The following is a 21,829-nucleotide window of genomic DNA, read 5'->3' on the forward strand; positions in this document are numbered from 1 at the left end:
CTTTCATGCCCAGTGTTTTACAATCGTGGATTTCCTGATGGAGGGCTCCGGCCCGAAACGTCGATTTTCCTGCTCCTCGGATACTGCCTGACCTGCTGTGCTTTCAATGATCTCACAGCTGAATTAACAACTCTGTTCAGCAACTCGATAATCCTTAGTTCTTTCAAAAATACGCTCTACCTTTGCCTATCATGGGTAAAACCTTCCCACTTTGACCCTGGTGTACCATCGTTCAGTCCACTCACTCAAAGCCAACTCTGTTCTACTGGATCTACACTGCTTCCTGTCCGTCCCAACACTATCAACTGCTAATCCCTGTCCATCCATGGGCTGTGAGCCCGGTGATTGAATTGTCCACTTTGAGGTTCAGCAATGCCCCTGTGACCCCTGTTTCTCTGGGTGAACTAGTCACAGCTCCATTTGTTTCCTACCTTCATTGGCTCAACGTGGCCAATGGCCATCTTCTGTCCTTTCTCTGACTTCCTGCAAAGTGAATCTCAATCCACATTATCCACCCACTGTCTGTGCTCGGTAATCTTTCTCTCCTTAGCTGCATGTAGCACCCCTTCAAATTGCTGACGTTTTACTCCTTCTCTAACACACTCGTTTATCCATCCAGCTGATACTGAGCATTGTCTCCTCTCACCGACAGATCTTCCCCTCTCACCTTCGCTCTTCAGAGTCTACATCATACACAGTCTGAGCAGGGTGACTGCCCACACGAGCCACTGTGTCAGGCATTTCTTCCTATTCGTGTAGACGTCCAAACGCTCCTTCAGTCACTGGTCACTCATAATATTCTCCATGGCTCGCTGAGTCATAGTCACTGAGTCATAGAGATCTACAGCACAGCAAAAGGCTCTTCAGCCCATCAAGCCTGTGCTGTAGGGTCCTACCATTCACCATGCATTCCCTAGCACTTCAGAGAATGAGTGCACATCTCGCCACTGAGAGCTGACAGATATGACGGGGCAGATGCGCAAAATCACTTTTTTAGAATTAAGGAGCCTCCCATCCCATCATTTAAATCATTCACATCTCATCCCAATTACAGTTCAATAGCTGCAAAGATCTCAGGGAGACAATGATTGCTAGGGATCTACAGAAAGGCGAAATGCTCTCTGATTGTGCAGCTTCTGACTCTGAAACTGAATTGATAAGTAGTAATTATAATCAGTGATTACAGCTGTAAAATACTTCGAAAGGTTAAGACATGACAAATCCCTAAGTTGCTTCAGGTTTAAAATCCAGGAGAAAGAAATGCAGGAAAAACAAATAAGCAACAGCAGCTAGAGCAAAACCACAAACTGCGGATGCTGGAAATCTGAAACTAAAACAGAAATTGCTGGAAAAGCTCAGCAGGTCAGGCAGCATCTGTGGAGAGAAATCAGGGTCAATGTTTCTGGGCTGGTGACCCTTCCTCAGAAATGGGGAGAAAGATGGTAATTACAGAGAATTTGGGGTGAGGGGAGGGGAGGAGTAAAGGATAGGTGGAGGTAGAGCCCGAAGAGAGAGAGAGAAACAGTTGGATAGACAAAGGAGTGGTTTAAGGTGGAATGGATAGTTGCTAATGGTCTATTTGTAGCTGGAATTGGGTAATGTGTGGCAGCTGCCCAAATAATGACAACCCCTGGTGTGTGCGGTGGGCGGGGGGGGGGGTAACGTATGGGGAAAGATACCTCAATCCCTAAAGTTGTTGAACTCAATATTGAACCCAGAAGGCTGTAGAGTTTCCCAAGCAGAAAATGCAATGCTGTTCTTGCAGCTTGCACAACAACTTGTACTTACACAGATATACTGCAGATGCAGGAAATCTGAAATTAAAACAGAGAGTGGAGAAACTCCGTGGGTCTGGCAGTGCCTGTGGAGAGAGAGAAACAGAGTCAATGTTTCAAGTCTGGCATGACTCTGCTTCAGAACTGTACGGAGCTAGAAAATTGGCATTTTTTTTAAGTTGGAGGGGATCAAGTGGAACAGAATGTGAGGGTGGGATCAGGGGAAAAGATAAAGGCAGCAACAATGGTGGTAAAGGAGTGATAGAGATGTAAAGTAGGTGTTAATGTTAGCCATGAAAAGGAGGAAATGAGAACAAATTGGGAGGTCAGGGTTATTGCTATTATCAGAGAGGAGGTGACCCACAAAGCTGTTTGGTCTCACCAATGTAGAGGAGATGCATGGTGAGCAGCGAATATAGAACAGGAGATGGAAAGTAGGACAAGTGAAACACTGCTCCAGCTGGAAGCTGAGGTGTTGGACAGTGAGGAAGGAGGAGGTGCAAGAGCACACATTACATTTTCCGCAATTGTACAATTGCTGATAGGTTCCATTTGTTGAGTGCTATTGGAATTAGATGCTGCCACTTTTCACAAAGCACTCAGTAAGCAAAACAGAGTCAAAAACAGGCGGTGCTGGAAAAGCACAGAAGAAAGGGCTTATGTCTGGAACGCTCCTGCTCCTCGGACGCTGCTTGACCTGCTGTGCTTTTCCAGCACCACACTTTTCGACTCTGACTCTGCAGCACCTGCAGTCCTCACTATCTCCTAGCAAGTAAAACAGATCGCACATTATTAATGGTAAGTGATAGGCATTTTTCTGAGGCTTGCAACAGCTGTGAAACCTCAGGTATAGCTATTTACAAAATACATGGGGGGAGGGGTGGGTGTCCCACAAATTACAAACACTTAGACTTACAAACACGATCCCACCCAGGGACGTAATTTTAAAGATCTGACACACAATCATTCCCTGTACTCAAGACCAGCTCCTTTATACTGTCCTGCTTTGTGTTCCCCCTTGTGTATAAACTGGAATGGAACCCTTTCACATCCTGTACACTCCTTGTATTTATCCCAACTGTGTTGTGCCTAAAGACTGGTCCCTGGACCATTGCTGAGCTGTTTCCTTGGCAGGTTCTGTCAGTGGTGATTGACCATCGCCATCATCTCTCAGTGTCAGGAATGAAGGACGCAGATCCCAGGATCATACATTGATCAGCTGGAACAGGAATGGAAGCTGTGGGGTTGACCTTGTTCTGGAATAACTGGCCCCCCAGCACGCCAACAACGTCTGAAGAAATGATGTGGCCATTAAAGTCAGACTGATAAAAAAAAACTTAACATTCTCAGAGTATTGACAGTATGGCTGGGAATAAAAGACCCATTTTGTTGCAGTTTTTCATCCTACATTCATCAGAACAATTCCCAAGAATTCCCAAAGTAAAGAGGGAACTACACCTTACATTGCCCCAGAGAATGCACCAGTTAAATGATGACTGATAGTTAGCAGCCAAGTTATGTTCAACTTTAAACTAGGCAGGTTAATTCTGATTGGACAAAGCATCACTCCGAGGAATGAACCAGCCAATGATTGCTGCCTATTTTGTTGAGTTGAAGCAAGTGCATGTGTTCTTGGCTCTTGGTGTCATTTATGTTGTCTCCAGTACACACCCGTTCACTCACTGACAGCCCCTGATGTTAATGGAGTCATCCAGCACAGAAACAGACCCTTCAGCCCAACCAGTCCGTGCCAAACATAATCCCAAACTAAACTAGTCCCACTGCCTGCTCCCAGCCCATATCCCTCCAAACATCTCCGACTCATGTACCTATCCAAATGTCTTTTCAACGTTGTAATTGTACCCACATTCACCAAATCCTCTCAAAGTTAATTCCATCCACAAATCACCCTCTGTGTAAACAATTTACCATTCATGTCTTCTTTAAATCACTCTCTTTCTCCTTAAAATTGTTCCCCTCTAGTCTTGAAATCCCCCATCTTAGAAAAAAGATAACTACCATTAACTCTATCCATACCTCTCATTATTTTTAAACTTCCATAAGGTCAGCTCTCAACCTCCTATGCTCCAGTGAAAGAAGTCCCAGCTTATTTAGCCTTTCTTTATAACTCAAACGTTCTGTACCCATCCTGGTAAATCTCTCCTGAACCCTCTCCAGCTTAATAATATCCTTCCTGCAACAGGACGAACAGAACTGGACACAGTATTCCAGAAAAGGCCTCACTAATGTCCAGTACAACCTCAACATGACTTCCCACCCCCTATACTCAAAGGTCTGAGCAGTGAAGGCGAGTGTGCCAAACTCCTTTTTAAACACCCTGTCTAGATGTGATGCAAACTTCAGAGGCCTTAAATCTACTGCAAGTCTACAGAGGGAAATCTTTCCCGGTGACACCACTTTTGCAATGATAGTTAGCAATCAGCAATACAAATGCTGATTTGTCGCCAACACCACCAGCAAGTATAGCTCAAAGCTCATATATTATCTCTGATGAAACTGCTGGAGCAAACTGAACTTTAAAGGGAATTGAGTCTTAGTAAATAATTTGCATTCCACTAATTAACATTTACCGTATCAATGTTACAGCCCAAAGTGCCAGGTGGCTGACCATCTTCCATAATCAATTATGGTCAATCTTTGTCACCATCCTCTAAATTGCAGCTTATCCGTTAGTTATTTACAGCTGACAGGGAGAACTGGTGAAATAATTCCTGGTGGACTTTCACAGAAGGAAGATTGTCTTGGTTTCAGCCCTGTCTTTCTCCAGGGAAAGAATTCTTACAAACCATTATGTCCCTTACACTGACAGGGAAGTGGAAAATACATTCGTCATTGTGACAGTTCTCCAGCTCACAGCAAGCACTGGCACCTTCTGTGTGATCAAGCAAAGGTCAGTAGATTCTAATTAATAATGGCCTCACAATTAGAGCTAGATTGAACAGAAAAGATAGCAGCTGCCACAGCTCAGGTTGAATTCATTGCAGCAACACGATCATCTGAAATGTTAACTTTGTCATTGTTTGAAATTTTATCACCTTTGTCCAAGAGTATATAGTTTTGTTGTAAACCATCTCCACTCAATAATTAAACTTTTGAACAGTCATGGCCTTAACACCTGATTCAGTCTTCTCACTTGCATTAGGTAATTGTATGAACATTGTTATTGAAATCAATTGAACATGTTGCACGTTGCGTTTGAAATACCACAAGTCATTCCGCAGTCATTTCCACGTTGGGTAGGTGATGACCTAGTGGTGTTATCGCTGACGTGTTAATACAGCAGTTCAGGTAATGTTCTGGGGACCTGGATTCAAACCTCATCGTGGCAGAGGGTGGGATTTTAATTCAATAAAAATCTGGAATGAATCCACTGCCAATTGTCAGGGGCAAAAAACCCATCTGGTTCACCGATGCCCTTGAGGGAAGGAAACTGCCATCCTTACCCATTCTTGCCTACATGTGACAGCCTGATGAAGGACTTATGCCCGAAACGTCGATTCTCCTGCTCCTCGGATGCTGCCTGACCGGCTGCATGGGTGCTGGGGAAAATTACAAAAAAGAAAAGAAAAATAAATAAATAGGAGTGTCAGTCATTCTGTTCACTCTGACAGCTGGATCAGTGTTTCCAAAAAAAAACCCAGGAGATTCAGAAGGTCTTCTCAGTTCAGGGACTGGCTCTGAGCTGGCTGGTCAGAGCCCATGTAAACAAAGGGCAACTTGATAATGGGAAACCGGCCTCTGTGGAGTAATTTCAAATGGTTTATCAGACTAGAACCTGGAATCATCTGGGTGTATTACGAGGGAAGGTTGGATAGGCTGGGCTGGATTCTGCTGGAGGAAGAGGTCATTTCACTGAAACAGCTCCTGAGAGGTTTAGACAGAGTGGGATGCTGAGAGGACGGTTCCTCTTGGGGGACAATTAGAATCGGAGGTTTGAAGTGAGAGGTCACCCATCTAAGATAGTAATGAGAAGAAATATCCTCGAAACTTTGGAAGTCTCTTCCTCAAATGGTACTAACAACAGACCTTGTGGATATTATACGGCACAGATTGATAAGTGGGGCAGGGGGTTTGAAAGATTATCCAAAGTAAGTGGTGATGGGGGAATAATCAGATCCATCACAATCTTATTGTAGCATAGCAGGGCTTGAGGGACTGAATGGCCTACTGCTGCTCCCAACCTATGAGTTCATATTCCCAGTCACCCTTCTTCCCAACTTCTCTCCTTATGTATGAGCTGCCCTGCCTTCTTCCTAACCCACACTCCCTGCATGATGACATTGTCCCAGTCACTCTCTCCATCTATGATGGCTCAGTGGTTAGCACTGCTGCCTCACAGCACTAGGGACCTGGGTTCGATTCCAGCCTCGAGCGACTATGTGTGTAGAGCTTGCACATACCCCACCGGGTGCTCTGGTTTCCTCCCACAGTCCAACGATGTGCAAGTTGAGGTGGATTGGCCATGCTAAATTGCCCCATAGTGCTCAGGGATGTGCAGGCTGGATGGGTTGGTCATGGGAAATACAGGGTTATGGGGAAAGGAGGTGGGCCGGGGGGGATGGTCTTCAGAGGGGTGGTGTGTGGACTTGAGGGCTGATTGGCCTGCTACCACACTGTAGGGATTCTTTGACCCAGATACGGGTTTCCCCAGCTATCTGGAAGTAGAGGGTTCCTGTGAAACCTTTAACCCGACGTGAGGAAATCCCTTACAGCGGGCAGAGTGGGCCCTGCCCGTGAGGCAGTATGAGAGCCAGAGATGGCATACAGGCCATGCCCTGTTTAAGCTGAGGTCGGAGAAGGTCTCCTGGAGAGGTTCGTTGTTGAAAGTCATCCCTGTCAGGGAGTAGTTTGTTCTGTTCTGGGCTCCCATTGTTTAAGATCCTCTTCAGAGCCACAGCATGGAGGGGATGATAACCACAGGCCTCATGACTGGTTGATTTCACTGACTTCAAACAATGGCATCAGTAAAGGCTGAGCAGTACCCAATCTGGAAGTACCTGACACCCCTGTAGGTGGCACTAGTTGGCACAGTGGTATCCTCCCTCTTGCTGTGCCCGTTAACTAGAGTGGCAACGCTGAGAAATGGCAGCCCTGGTGTTACACATGGATGCCCTTTACCACGATGGAGTCCAGCATGTGGGTGTTAACTTGGAATCCAAAATAGCGCCCATTGTGCTGAAACTATGGGTGCTGCGTACAGTGTACTAACAATCACATTGTGTGTTTTGTCTATCTGAGGCTACCATACACTCATGTACCAGCAGAGGGAGTCTGCTCAGAAGCAAGAATAAAGTACACGTGGTTAACACCTTGGGTAGTTCTAATTCTGAATATCTCCAGCTGAAATTATGACTGAGGATTTTGTGTTACAGCTATAAATTTTGCTGATCTTTTACATCAGCTGCACTCTGTTAGATATTGTTAAAAGTCACACAACACCAGGTTTATTTGGAAGCACTAGCTTTTGGAGCCATGTGATGAAGGAGCAACGCTCTGAAAGCTTGTGTTTCCAAATAAACCTGTTGGACTATAACCTGGTATTGTGTGATTTTTAACTTTGTCCAGCACAGTCCAACACCAGTTCATCCACATCACTGTTAGATACTGTCAGACTCATGATATTAAATCTTGCAGATTATTGTTAGCTTCCATCATTATTAGTAGTTTGATTCTGGTTTTATTTCAGTAAATTCCCTGAAATAGTGTAACAAAAGCAGCTTAAAGTATAGGAGCTACTCTTTTTTATTGAAATCAATTTAACGTGTTGCACATTGCATTTGAAATAACTTTTCTCAACGTGGAAATGACTGCAGAATGACTTGTGTTATTTCAAATGCAGCGGTTTCCTCCCACAGTCCAAAGATCTGCAGGTCAGGTGAATTGGCCGAGCTAAATTGCCCGTAGTGTTAGGTGCATTAGTCAGAGGGAAATGGGTCTGGGTGGGTTACTCTTTGGAGGGTCGGTGTGGACTGGTTGGGCAGAAGGGCCTGTAGGGAATCTAATCTAATCTAGGGGTGGCACGGTGGCTCAGTGATTAGCACTGCTGCCTCACAGCACCAGGGTCCCAGATTTGATTCCAGCCTCAGGCGACTGTCTGTGTGGAGTTTGCACGTTCTCCCCGTGTCTGCGTGGGTTTCCTCTGGGTGCTCCGGTTTCCTCCCACAGTCCAAAGATATGCAGGTCAGGTGAATTGGCCACGCTAAATTGGCCATAGGGTTAGGTGCATTAGTCAGAGGGAAATGGGTCTGGGTGGGTTACTCTTCAGAGGGTCGGTTTGGGCTGAAGGGTCTTATTCCACACTGTAGGGAATCTAATCTAATCTAAAGTAATGAAATCCTCTTTCTTATGGAGAAAGTCAATGCCCTTTGGAGCCTAGATTAAAAACAGCAAAAGACACAAACAGAAGATATTTGAATCCACACTTCAGAATAGTCTACGGATTGGAAAAGTGGCATGTAAATGCAAATACATTTTATTTCTGAGTTATTTTTGAATCCAACACTGCCTTTCCAACACTTTCTGTGTTACAATTTTAATTCAGGAAAGTAAAGGAGGCAGCTATCCAATGCCTGAAATAAATGTTGATATTCCGGTTTGCATTTTAAATCTGTTTTGATCTCTGCTGCACATCTCCAGCAATTCTCGAGCTGACAATGATTACAATCTTTCAGCAGCTGGGTAGAGTCGATGGTGATAGTACAATTGTAGCAGATGGCATTGAGAAAGGGCAGAACTGGGCTCCACACTAACTGCTGTAAACTTCAGCCTAAAAATAACCTACAACCTGCTTTTCCTTTCTCTTAAAAGCTCAGTGCACACACAAACGAGTAACTAAGATATACACACCAGTCCTCCCACTCTCGATCATACTCTCACTGTCTAGCCCACGCTTACACCTCCCGCATGCGTTACAATGTTTCCCCACTTTCTAAACTAAAGTTACAATTTCCATGATCATCCCTGGACAGAGTGACTCAGAAACCCTTCACGTTATCCTAAAGCTCCTATTACATCACTACATGATAAATACAGAAGTGGGAAGGATATAATTACTGAACTCTGTTCTGAGCCACCACTTCATTTGGTTTTGTTATCACCGTATATTTAAAGTTAGCAACCCTTTCAAAGTTTTAGTGGAGGGCTGGCCCCTAGTGTTAGCTCTCAGGGATCATTGTCTCTTCCTGTTGCACATAGAAAATCAGGAGCAGGCCATTCGAGCTTCTTCACCATGATCATCCAACTCAGTCCCCCGTTCACATTTTCTCCCCGTACCCTATGATCCCTTTAATCCTAAGAAAGTCTGAGATGAACGGTTTCCTATGGCAGAGAATTCCTCAGGTTCCCCACTCTCTGGCTAAAGACATTTCTCCTCATCTCAGACCCCTGGTTCCAGACTCCTCTGTCACAGGGAACATCCTTCCTGCACCCATCCTGCTGATCCATGTGACTCTGCTGGACTTAGGGTTATGAATGTTAGAATCCCTACGGCGTGGAAACAGGCCCTTTGATCAAACAAGTCCACACCGACCCTCCGAAGAGTCACCCACCCAGGCCTACTCCCCGAACCTATTACTCTACATTTGCCCCTCACTAACGCACCTAACCTACACATCCCTGAACACTATGAGCAAATTAGCATGGCCTGACCTGAACATCTTTTGACTGTGGGAGGAAACCGGAGCACCCGGAGGAAACCCACGCAGACACAGGGAGAATGTGCAAACTCCGCACAGTCACCCAAGGCTGGAATTGAACCTGGGTCCCTGGCACTGTGAGGCAGCAGTGCTAACCACTGAGCTACCGTGTCAACCTATGAAAGAGGTAGAGTGAGACCCCAAGGGTTACCATAGAAACCCAGAGCCTACACTTTGCCAGGCACCATCCCAGCAGAAACCAGATGGGTGAATGTGGAAATTCGGGCAGGAAGTGGAAAGCACTTTGGGCCCCAGAGGAACAGGACACCCCTCAGGAAGTGTTGTCCAAAGGCTCTTAGTGGCAGGAGGTCCCTTATCTGCGTGTGGTAAAAGGCAAAGTAACTACAACCCTGTTCTCTCGATACAGAGAAATAACTGGAGGTGGTTTAACCTCGGGGTCACTGTCACCTCAGGTGAGGTTGAGGAGATGGGATCTTCATGGTAATCGCAGGTGGATGCAGGAATTGAACCCACGCTGTCAGGATCCTGGTGGTCCTGGTGAGATTTGACCCTCTATTGGTTGACGTTCCCTCCGGGATGAGCACATCTCGTCACTTCGTGCCAGTGCCTACCTCCGCACAAAATCTATTTTTCACGACAATAATGCAGCGTCACAGTGTTTTTAAATAATCCACTTTCTTCCTCATGCCGAGTGAGAAAGAAAGCCTTTCGAAAGATGCCACACTGACAGCAAATCTGACATTTCAACAGATTTGAGAGCTGCGCTATTTTTGGTGAAATAGTGTGATTTTTTGCTGTAAATTCAAAGAAGCTTCCAATTCTTCACATCAGGAAAGCAAAGAAAATTCCCACAAAAATATCACCAGATCATGAGATATGAAACAGCGAGCCATTCAGCCTGTCAAGCCTGTTCCTCCATTCAACATGATAAGGGCTGATCTGCTTATGGCCTTGACTCCATCTTCCTCTCTGCGTACCCACCTCCCTCACTCCCTCCAACCCTTCACTCTCTCTTGCCAATATTTCTCTTCCTCTCTGATTTAAATGGAAGGCTCTTTCATTTGAATCTGTATCCCACCCCTCCCTGGTTTTAGGTTGACCCCACACGTGGAAACTCTCTCGCAACAGCGACCGTGTCAAACCCTCAGGAAGTCTTAGCTGTTTCAATGAGATCACCTGTCATTCTTCTAAACTCCAGTGAGTACCATCCCAAGATGTTCAACATCATCTCCTAAACCAACCCCTTCCTCTCAGGAATCAACCAACTGAACTGCTTCCAATGACATTTTTCTTTTTTTTCACTCAGAGGATGAGCCCAGTGCTGGTCAGGCCAGCATTTATTACCCAGAGGGCAGTTAACAGCCAACCACATTGTCGTGGGTCTGGAGTCACATGTAGGCCAGACCAGGTAAGGATGGCAGTTTCCTTCCCTAAAGAACATTGGTGAACCAGATGGGTTCTTCCACCAATCAACAGTGGGTTCATGGTCATTGTTAAACTCTTATTTCCAGATTTTTATTGAATTCAAATTCCAGCATCTTCCATGGTGGGATTCCAACCCAGGTCCCCAGTTCATTACCTGGGTCTCTGGACTATTTTTGTTTCTCTCTTTATCTGGATTAGACTCCCCAGACTGGGAGGATTGCAGTGACTGGAGGAGGATTCTCTGGTTGGGAGGATCAGAGAGTCACAGGGAGGTTCTAGAGATTTAGGGAGCTGCAGACTTCATGGAGGCAGGGAGGTTTGGGGGAGGAGTGGGTCGGTGGATTAATTCCTGATGAAGGGCTTATGCCCGATTCTCCTGCTACTCAATTGCTGCCTGATCTGCTGTGCTTTTCCAGCACGACATTCTCGACCCCGGATTAGCAATTGCATTAGGTCATTGCCTCCCCTCATTTTGCCATCGAGGATTTTCACTGGAGTTTGTGCTAATTAAACCTTTTGCTGCACTCTCCCTACATTTCAGCTCATTTAAACAATTCCTTTGTGTTAAATGAGGCGATCTCCTCCAGCTGTGTTGTGTCCTCTTGTCTCTCTAAGGAGCAGCAACCAACATCGCCAATGGCCCTGATGGGGAACACACTTCCTTTAAGGCAGTTGGATGTTGGTGAACTCTTTGTGCTCCACACCTGGACTGGAGCAAAACGCAGTAATCTTCTGTCAAGAAGATGCCTTAACGAAAGGCCAGTTACTCACACCCCCAGAGTGAGACCTCTGTTTCCCACACACTGAGGGTGCCAATTTTCATCAAACTGGGCAATTCAATTTGGGAGTCTTACAGAGAGAAACTCCTTCACTTCTACCAGACTACAATTGGAGCTGAAAATATTCTGAGCTGCGTAGTACATCATTTTATTTTAACTGCTGTCTCTTCCAGCATCTTTATTGACATCCTATGTTATTCAAGCGTGCACACTTCAAGATTCGAGATGAGTCTATTTGGGTGCTGGCTGATATTATTGTCTTGTCTACTCCTTACTAGACTTTTTTTTTAACTCACCATTAGACACATGTTGCAACTGCTGCAGAAGAGCTATCTCAGGAGAGTTAGTTATCACTTAATAGCCCGCACTATGTGCCATTTCTGAATGTGCGTGTGTGTGAGAGATGACATTTAAATTATAGAATATCGGATCGTTGACACTATGCCATTTTGTTCTTTGTGGCATCTAATCACCCTGAGCCACTCAATTCTTATGTTCTTTGGCAATCGATCGGGAATAATTGCCGTATTGATCCTTACTCTGAGTCTTTTAATTGGAATGGTCCAAAACCAGAAATAAATTCATCTCATTTCCAATTATAGCCCCTGAATTAAAAGTTATTGTGATCTCCCAGATTCCGAATATGAAAGGTTTGTATTGCTTTCAATATTGCATTCCTTTTAAATACTTTTGAAAGTGAATTTGCTGTCAATATTTGGAGGAGAAAGCAGCATAATATTTTCAGCAGGTTCCAGCCTGGTTTGAGGTATTAACTCTTCCAGTGCTGTGCTGGAGTTATCTCTGTCTGATGCTAATATGGACCAAAAATGTGGAATGGCAGCTGACACTGAAGCCAGCTGGCCTGATCTCCAAAAACCCGTGCCAAGGGCGGGCCAGACTGTACCTGGGTTAAAAGGAGCAGGAAAATCAATGGTTCAGGCAGGATTCCTGATGAAGGGCTCCTGCCCGCAACATTGATTTTCCTGCTCCTCGGATGCCGCCTGACCTGCTGTGCTTTTCCAGCACCACTCTGATCTAGACTCTGATCTCCAGCATCTGCAGTCCTCACTTTCACCTAGTGCTGGGTTAAAATCAGGACATGTCTTCAGTGGGGGCACAGAGGACGTTATTCTGAAGAAAGCAGCCCCAGTCTACAAGAAACAATTTCCGGTCACAGATTATTGGGAGATGGTGAGGTAGCAGCAATAGAAACATGCATATTGAAGCGTGAGTAGGGTCAATCACGTAGCCCAGTAAAATAGGTAGACTTGTAATTCAACCACACAGCAACTTCACCAGTTTCCAAATCTCCCCTCCCCCAACCTCATCCCAGATCCAACCCTCCAACTCAGCACCGCCCTCTTGACCCATCGTACCTGTCCATCTTCCTTCCTATCCATCCTCTCCACCCTCCCCACCGACCTATCACCAACAGCCCCCAACTGCATCTACCTATCGCCTTCCAGCCACCTCACTTCCACATCCGCCCTCCTATTTATCTCTCATCCTCCCTCCCCCCTCCACATTCCTGATGAAGGGCTTATGACCAAAACATCGACTCTCCTGCTCGACCTTTCCAGCACCACACTCTGGACACTGACTCTTGAGCATCGGGAGTCCTCACCTTCCCCTTTGTAATCCAGGGAGCCAGGTTCATGGACACATCCATTTGGGGCAATTCGTGATACTTCAACTCAATTCATAATTCAGCCTGGAATATAAAGCTGGTCTCATTGATTGTCACCGTGACAACTATCACTGAGTATTGCAAAAGGCCTAACTGCTTTGCCAAGGTCCTTTAGAGCTCTCAACTGCCCTCTGAAATGGCCTAGCAGGCCACACAGTTCAAGGGGCAATTAGGGATGGGCAACTCACGCTGACCTGATCAGTGATGCCCACATCCTGTGTAGGAATGGAGATGGTGTGAGATGCTGCTCATGCTCAGAGCCATTTTAGCAGCCAAGCCTGACTATAGTGTTAACTAGAGCAGGTGGGAGTCCAGAGATTGCTACTTGGCTGCTGGCCAGTATCTACTGTCTCTCCTCCATCTTTGACAGCATGGACCATGCTAGAGGTTCACCAGAGAGTTTGTGGTGTCAGGATTCTGAGTTGGGCTATGAGGGAACTAGAGTCGAGAGGGTGGTGCTAGAAAAGCACAGCTGAAGAGCAGGAGAGTTAATGTTTCAAGCAAGCTCTTCATCAGGAATCTTTGGTGTTGTTCTCCAAGTAATGTCTAATCTTGTTCTTTATCTTTCCTGATGAGAGGTTTATGCCCGAAATGTCGATTCCACTGCTCCTCGGATGCTGCCTGACCTGCTGTGCTTTTCCAGCACCACACTCTCGACTCTGATCTCCAGCATCTGCAGGGAAATACCTGACTCAGTCAGAAAAGCAAGAGTCTGCAAATGCTAGGGGACAGAAACAGAGCACTATGCATATTGTTTCAATTATAATTCTTTCTATTCTGTTTGCAGGGTACAGAAGAGCTAAACTCCTCCCGAGTGTGTATTGGAATACAAATTAAAAGACACACAAAGTGAATTGGGAAACTGCACAGCAGCAGCCTTTGGTATTGTTATCCAAGGAATGTCTAATCTTGTTCTTCATCTCAGCACTTTGATAAGACTTCCACTACTTTCCGTACTTTAAGAGGGTATTTTTTTTAAAATTAGTCCCAGAATAATCAGGGATGGAAAAAAGAAAGTTGTTCATTTTAAATGCAATTCAAATTAACAAAGAGGCTTTGGGACACATTCACCTCCAGTTTGGTGACTGCTAAACAGGATGCAAGGAATTGCACTTGTATAGCTCCTTACTCATCCTCAGGTCACTCCAGAGTGCCTCATATCGAATGAAGTACTTAGAAACAGAAGTAAAAAGGTTGATTTTTACTCAAGGTGCCTGCTGGCTGGGGCAAGTACGGAGCGTAAAGCAAAGACCTCCCTCAGAGAGACTTTCACCCGAAGTTTGGGTCTCGGGGACTGGGTTTGACGGGAATGGCCTGGAAACGAACTCTGCAGGAGGGGTGGCAGATCAACGGGAATAGTGTTCCCCGGAGAGAGGTAATTCGTCTCTCACTGCCTTCCCAGTGTAAAGATACAGGGTAGGCCATTTGGGACTGAGATGAGGAGAAATGTCTTCACCCAGAGAGCCTGTGGAAATCTCTGTCATAGAAAGTGGATGAGACTGAAACATTGAATGTCTTCAAGAAGGGGGATAGATATACTCCCTAGGGCTAAGGGGATCAAAGGGGGAGAAAGTGGGAACAGGGCACTGAGTTGGATGATCAGCCATGATCAGATTGAACAGTAGGACAGGCTCAAAGGGCCGAATGGCCAACTCCTGCTCCTAGTTTCTATATTTCGATGCCTGAGACTGGGAATAATGACAGACATCTGGTGGGATCCAGGGAGATTACGAGTGGTGTGTTTATCTGGAGAATGGAAGGTTGCTTCTGACTGAGATGAAGCGGTTTGGATAAGTTATCAGTCAACAGTGTGGCCATTCCCCTGGAGGTAACGGATGGTGAAAGAGGCAAGGGAGGGGGAAGGTGAGGAAAAACCTCCCTCACACTACAGGCCGTCAGTGTATGGAACGCATTACGTGGAAAGGCTGGTTCAATTGAGGAACTTGGCTGGTTGTTTGGAGAGAAATAGTGTGCAAGGAGATTGGCACAAGTTAATGATGCACTTTTTTAGCACGCTGGTACAGGCATGATGGGCCAAATGGCCTCCTGCTGCACTGAGGTGGGACATGAACCCAGATCCACTGGCCCAGAGCTACGGGCACTACCATTGCACCACAAGAGTCCTCACAATGAAATGTGGTTTCACAATTTCCTATCCTTCATTTTAAAAGGTTGTGAAGGTGTTTGTATCACCACAGACCCCCACCTTGGGCCTGTGAAGGTGTTTGTTCACTACCTCCAAACACACAGCGTATGGATGTGCCTCTATATTGTTCCTCTTCTAGACCAACGCTGTCTGAGCGGCAGTGAAGGGTTTCCACATGGGCTCAGGCAAATCCTGCTCCCAGGGTCAGACCGTGAAGGTTGTGGAAACTAAGACAGAGAGTGCTGAAGAAACTCAGCAGGTCTGGCAGCATCTGTAGCAAGAAAGCAGCGTTAACAGGCCTCCTTCAGATCAGACGACAAGGGAGCACTGCTGTTGAAATCACTGTGTGGGATGGAGGGCAGTGCTCAGATAGGTGGAGACGGATCCCACAGAGAGAGAGAGAAAGGAAGAAAGGCAGACCATAAGACATAGGAGCAGAAATTAGGCCATTCAGCCCATCAAGTCTGCTCCCCCATTTGATCATGGCTGATCAACTCTATTCTCCCACTTTCTCCCTGTAACCCTTGATCCCGTTGGCAATCAAGAATCTATCTATCTCCATTTTAAATACCCTCAATGACCTGGCCTCCACAGCCTTCTGAGGCAGTGAATTCCACAGATTCCCCACTCTCTGGCTGAAGAGGTTTCTCTTAATCTCCGTTCTAAAAGGTCTTCCCTTTACTCTCAGGCTGTGCCCTCAGGTCCTAGTCCCTCCGACCAATGGAAACATCTTCCCATCATCCACTCTGTCCAGGCCATTCAGTATTCTGTAAGTTTCAATTAGATCCCTGCTCATTCTTCTCAACTCCATCAAGTATAAACCCAGAGTCCTCAAACGTTCCTCATATATTAAGCCTTATGAACCTCCTCTGAGCATGCTCCAGGGCCAGTACATCCTTCCGGAGATATGGGGCCTGAAACCATACACAAAACTCCAAATGTGGTCTGACCTGAGCTTTATAAAGCCTCAGAAGTACATCCCTGCTTTTATGTTCAAGTCCTCTCAAAATAAATGCCATCATTGCATGTGCCTTCCTAACTACTGAGTCAACCTGTAAGTTTACCTTGAGAATATCCTGGAATAGAACTCCCAAGTCTCTTTGCACTTCAGACTTCTGAATTTTCTCCCTATTTAGAAAATAGTCCACGCCTCTATCCATCCTACCAAAGTACGTGACCTCACATTGTACTCCATCTGCCACTTGTCTGCCCACTCTCCTAACCTGTCCAAACCCTTCTGCAGCCTCTCTGCATGCTCAGTGCCACCTGTCCCTCTATCTACTTTTGTCTCATCTGCAAACATAGCTAGAATGCCCTCAGTTCCTTCATCTAGACTGTTTATGTATAAAGTGAAAAGTTGTGACCCCAACACAGAGCCTTGCAGAACATCTTCTGGAACACTTGTCACCATTTACCATCCTGAGAAGGACCCTTTTATCCCCACTCTCTGCTTTCTGCCAGACTGCCAAGCTTCTAGCCATGCCAGCACATTGCCCTGACACCATGGGCCCTTATCTTACTCAGCAGCCTCCGTGAGTTGGATGGTGGAAAAACAGGAAAGGGGTAAAGCTGATCATTACTGTCCATAAAAATGGCCCTGAGCTTCCTGTTAGCTGCCATTTCAACACACCGCCATGTTCCCTGGCCAACACCTCTGTCTCAGGCATCCTGCAGCAAAGGCTAGAACAATTTGTTTTCTGCTCGGGAACCCTGCAACCTTCAGGACTCAATATCAAGTTCAATAATTATAGGGCTGAACACCTCTCCCCTCTCCTAACCCCAACCCCCAAACCCCAGGCCCGTGTCAGCTTTTCCCTTTCCTGGCTTACTGTTACCCAACATTTTGTCTGCTTAACTTCCTCTCTCTCTCTCTCTCTCTCACCCCGTCTCTCTCTCTCTCTCTCCCCCCTCTCTCTCTCCCTCTCCCTCTCCCCTTCTCCCCCTCCCTCTCTCTCCCTCCCCCTCTCCCTCGCCCCCTCTCTCCCTCTCTCCCTCTCTCTCTCTCCCTCTCCCTCTCTCCTCTCTCTCTCCCCCCTCTCTCTCTCCCTCTCCCTCTCCCCTTCTCCCTCTCCCTCTCTCTCCCTCCCCCTCTCCCTCGCCCCCTCTCTCCCTCTCTGTCTCCCTGTCCCTCTCTCCTCTCTCTCCCCCTCTCCCCCCCTCTCTCTCTCCCTCTCTCTCTCTCTCTCCCCCTCTCTCCCCCTCTCTGGGCTCACTTCTCCACCCCCTATTCCCCCTCCAAACCCCTGTCGCAGCATAAATACCACCTACTCCAAGCTATGATCATTTCTCAGGAAGGGTCACTAGACTCAAAACATTAACTCTGTTTTTCTCTCTCCACAGATGCTGCTAGATGTGCTGAGTTTCTCCAGCACTTTTGGTCTCTGTTTCAGATTTCCAATGTCTGCAGTTTTATGTTTTGTTTCAGTGAAGATTATTGTTCCCTTTTCCTCCCTGTGCCTGCTTTCCTGTTTACAGTCACAGAGATACACAGTCCAACCTGTCCACACCGATCAGCTATCCCAAACTAATCTAGTTCCATTTCCATATCCCTCTAAACCCTTCCTATTCATATACCCTTCCTATGGAAGGGAGATCAGAATTGCACACAGTATTCCAACAGTGGCCTAACCAATGTCCTGTACAGCCGCAACATGACCTCCCAACTTCTGTACTCAATACTCTGACCAATAAAGGAAAGCATAGCAAATGCCTTCTTCACTATCCTATCTACCTGCAACTCCACTTTCAAGGAGCTATGAACCTGCACCCCAAGGTCTCTTTGCTCAGCAACACTCCCTCGGACATTAGCATTAAGTGTATAAGTCCTGCTAAGATTTGCTTTTCCAAAATGTAGCATCTCACATTTATCAAAATTAAACTCCCATCTGCCACTCCTCAGCCCATTGGCCCATCTGATCAAGATCCTGTTGTAATCTGAGGTAATCTTCTTCGCTGTACACTAAATGTTGGTGTCATCTGCAAACTTACTAACTGTATCTCCTATGTTCACATCCAAATCATTTACATAAATGATGAAAAGTAGAGGACTCAGCACCGATCCTTGTGGCACTCCACTGGTCACAGGCCTCCAGTCTGAAAAACAGCCCTCCACCACAACCCTCTGCCTTCTACCTTTGAGCCAGTTCTGTATCCAAATGGCTAGTTCTCCCTGTATTCCATGAGATCTAACCTTGCTAATCAGTCTCCCATGGGGAACCTTGTTGAACACCTTACTGAAGTCCATATAGATTACATCCACCACTCTGCCCTCATCAATCCTCTTTGTTACTTCCTCAAAAAACTCAATCAAGTTTGTGAGACATGATTTCCCACGCACAAAGCCATGTTGACTATTCCTATCCAGTCCTTGCCTTTCCAAATACATGTACATCCTGTCCCTCAGGATTCCCTCTAACAACTTGCCCACCACCAACATCAGACTCACTGGTCTATAGTTCCCTTGTCCTTACCGCCCTTCTTAAATAGTGGCACCATGTTAGCCAACCTCCAGTCTTCCGGCACCTCACCTGTGACTATTGATGGTGAAGGTGAGAAGAATGAGAGGTATTTTGACTGTCTGCTGCACTTTGACCCATTCCCATGATGCTCTTGGATAACTGTCTTCAGAGTTTGGACTTTGGGGAAGAGAAGCCATTTTTTTGATAATCCATTACTCATCCATTACAGCATAAGCTCAGCTCAATCCCAGGAACTGCTGTACCCAGGGCTTTTGTACAATTATTTCCTGTTTAACAAAAGAACGTTCGGCATTTCAGTCATGTGCCACTTAATGTGACAAGTACATCTGAATTTATACTGCACAAAGCCCACTAAACTGGTGTGGCTACAAAAGCCTATGTGTTTGCAGAGCAAACTATTGCAAAATACTTTCAATGTACAACCATCTCTGCAGGTCATTTAGTGCACTGATGATGCACTGGTTGGACCGAAGTGTCTGTTTCAGTGCTGTGTAACTCTCTGACTGTGAATGCACTTTTGAGTTGAATATGGGTCCTCAATACACAACATCCCATGTAATGTAAAAGGGGCCTCCTGCCAGGAGATGGTGACAGTGAGGGAGGGAACCGAGCAGGGGAGCTCGAGCAGTGGCGGCAGACCATCATTGGTCTTTGTCAAAAGTTAGAAACAGAAAACAGAAAGAGGGAGTCATAGATAAAGGATCTCCTCAAACAGTGATGGACTGCAGGCTTATTCCTGAGTAAGTACTGTTTACCTAGTCGAACATTAATTTCCTTTCATGTTCATAAAATCCTGATTATAGACCATCATTCCTGGAGAAGGTCTCATGCCCGAAACGTCGATTCTCCTGCTCCTTGGATGCTGCCTGACCTGCTGCGCTTTTCCAGCAACACATTTTCAGCTCTGATCTCCAGCATCTGCAGGCCTCACTTTCTCCTATAGACCATAAATGTCTGCTTCGTGACCGATGGGTCATCCGTGTGCTAAAATTTCATGTTACACGTATCATGGATGAGATTGACACGCTGAGAGGGAAGGAATGGTGGAAGAGGCAAAACTTGTGATGAACATGAGTGAGGCCAAGGCTACTCTGGTACCACTGAAGGCTCAGGCCATGGGGAAGGAAGTTTGAACTTCAGGCCAAACCCAGGCAGGAGCTCCTCATATCTGTTCCCTAGGTACTACAGAGATGGCACAGTTGCTCAGTGGTTAGCACTGCTACCTCACAGCGCCAGAGACCCGGGTTCAATTCCAGCCTCAAGCGACTGTCTGTGTGGAGTTTGCACATTCTCCCCGTATCTGCATGGGTTTCCTCCGGGTGCTCCGGTTTCCTCCCACAGTCCAATGACGTGCAGGTCAGGTGAATTGGCCATGTTAAATTGCCCATAGTGTTCAGGAATGCGTAGGTTTGTTGTGTTAGTCGGGGGCAAATGTAGGGAATGGGTCTGGGTGGGTTACTCTTTGGAGGGTCGGTATGGACTTGTTGGGCCAAAGGGCCAGTTTCCACACTGTAGGGATTCTATGAGGAAAGAGACAGAGGTCTTGGTGGAATGACCAATGGATATGTCTCAATGCTTTGGTCTCCTTGTTTGAGAAATGATAAAATTGCATTAGAAGTACTTCAGAGAAGGTTCGTTCACCTCGAATGAGGAGATTGTTCTATGAGGACAATTTGGACAAGTTCAAATTGTATGTTTTAGATGGATGAGAGGTGACCTTGTTAGAACACGTAAGATGCAAAGAGGAACCCAACAGGATGGTTACCAAGAGGATGATTTCCCTTATTGGAGAGACTAGAATCTGGAGACCATAAAAGGGACTCCCTTTAACACTGAGGTGAGGAGACTTTATTCTCTCTGAGAGGATTCTGAGTCCGTGGCACACTCTTTCCTAAAGGGACTGTGCTGCACAATAGAGGGATTGAGACCCATGGAGGCAGGGATAGGGTACACAGGACAGTGGAGTTAATGTCATAATCAGATCAGCCATGACTCCAACCAATGGCAGAGCAAGCTTGAGGGGCCGAATGGACTACTCACTCCTCATTTGATTGAAGCTATTGGAGATCAGTTAGCTCAGCTCCAGGACATCTCTGCAGGGGTTCCTCAGAGTAGTGACCTAGGCCCAAACATCTTCAGCTGCTTCATCAATGACCTTCCCTCCATCAAAAGGTCAAAAGTGGGGATGTCCGCCGATAATTGCACAACATTCAGCACTTTTCACCTCACTCCTCAGATAATGACACAGTCTGTTTCCAACTGCAACAAGATTGGACATTATCCAAGTTTAGGCTGGCAAATGGCAAGTAACATGCATGTCACACAAATGCCAGCCTATGACCATCTCCAACAAGGGACATTCTAACTACTGTTCCTTGATATTCCTTGAATCCCCACTATCAACATCCTTGACATTAGCACTGACCAGAAAATCAGCTCGACTCATTACATAAACAGAGTGACAACAAGAGCAGGTCAGAGGCTGAGTATACTGCGGTGAGTAACTCCCCTCCTGACTCCCCAAAGCCTGTCCACCATCTACAAGGCGTAAGGCAGGAGTGGGATGGAATACTCCCCACTTGCCTGGATGGGGGCAGCCCCAACAACACTCAAGAAGCTCAACACCATCTAGGACAAAGCAGCCCACTTGATTGGTGCCACACCCACAATCATCCACTCCCTCCACCACAGACGCTCAGTAGCAGCAGTGTGTACTATGTACAAGATGCACTGCAACAATTCACCAAAGATCCTCACACAGCACTTTCCAAACCTACAACCACTTCCATCTGGAAGGACAAGGGCAGCAGATACATGGGATCACCATCCCCTGCAAGTTCCCTCCAAACCCCTCACCATCCT

General features: G+C 46.3%; 2 protein-coding genes across 2 annotated transcripts in view; both read left to right on the top strand.

The window, feature by feature from the left end:
• Positions 1-14,145, top strand: part of LOC148146563 (uncharacterized) — a 127,315-nt gene extending 113,170 nt beyond the window's left edge. The window contains exon 3 of the mRNA XM_087998057.1: positions 14,130-14,145. Coding sequence (XP_087854183.1) covers positions 14,130-14,145 — 16 coding nt within the window. The remainder of the gene's footprint in view (positions 1-14,129) is intronic.
• A 506-nt stretch (positions 14,146-14,651) lies between these two features.
• Positions 14,652-21,829, top strand: part of ercc4 (excision repair cross-complementation group 4) — a 148,323-nt gene continuing 141,145 nt past the window's right edge. Inside the window, exon 1 of the mRNA XM_087998058.1 lies at positions 14,652-14,717. Within this exon, the coding sequence (XP_087854184.1) occupies positions 14,652-14,717 (66 nt within the window). The remainder of the gene's footprint in view (positions 14,718-21,829) is intronic.

This window comes from Chiloscyllium plagiosum, unplaced genomic scaffold, assembly GCF_037043375.1.
Source record: "Chiloscyllium plagiosum isolate Xiang-an unplaced genomic scaffold, Cpla_swu_hap1 HiC_scaffold_20, whole genome shotgun sequence".
NCBI classification, from domain to species: domain Eukaryota; kingdom Metazoa; phylum Chordata; class Chondrichthyes; order Orectolobiformes; family Hemiscylliidae; genus Chiloscyllium; species Chiloscyllium plagiosum.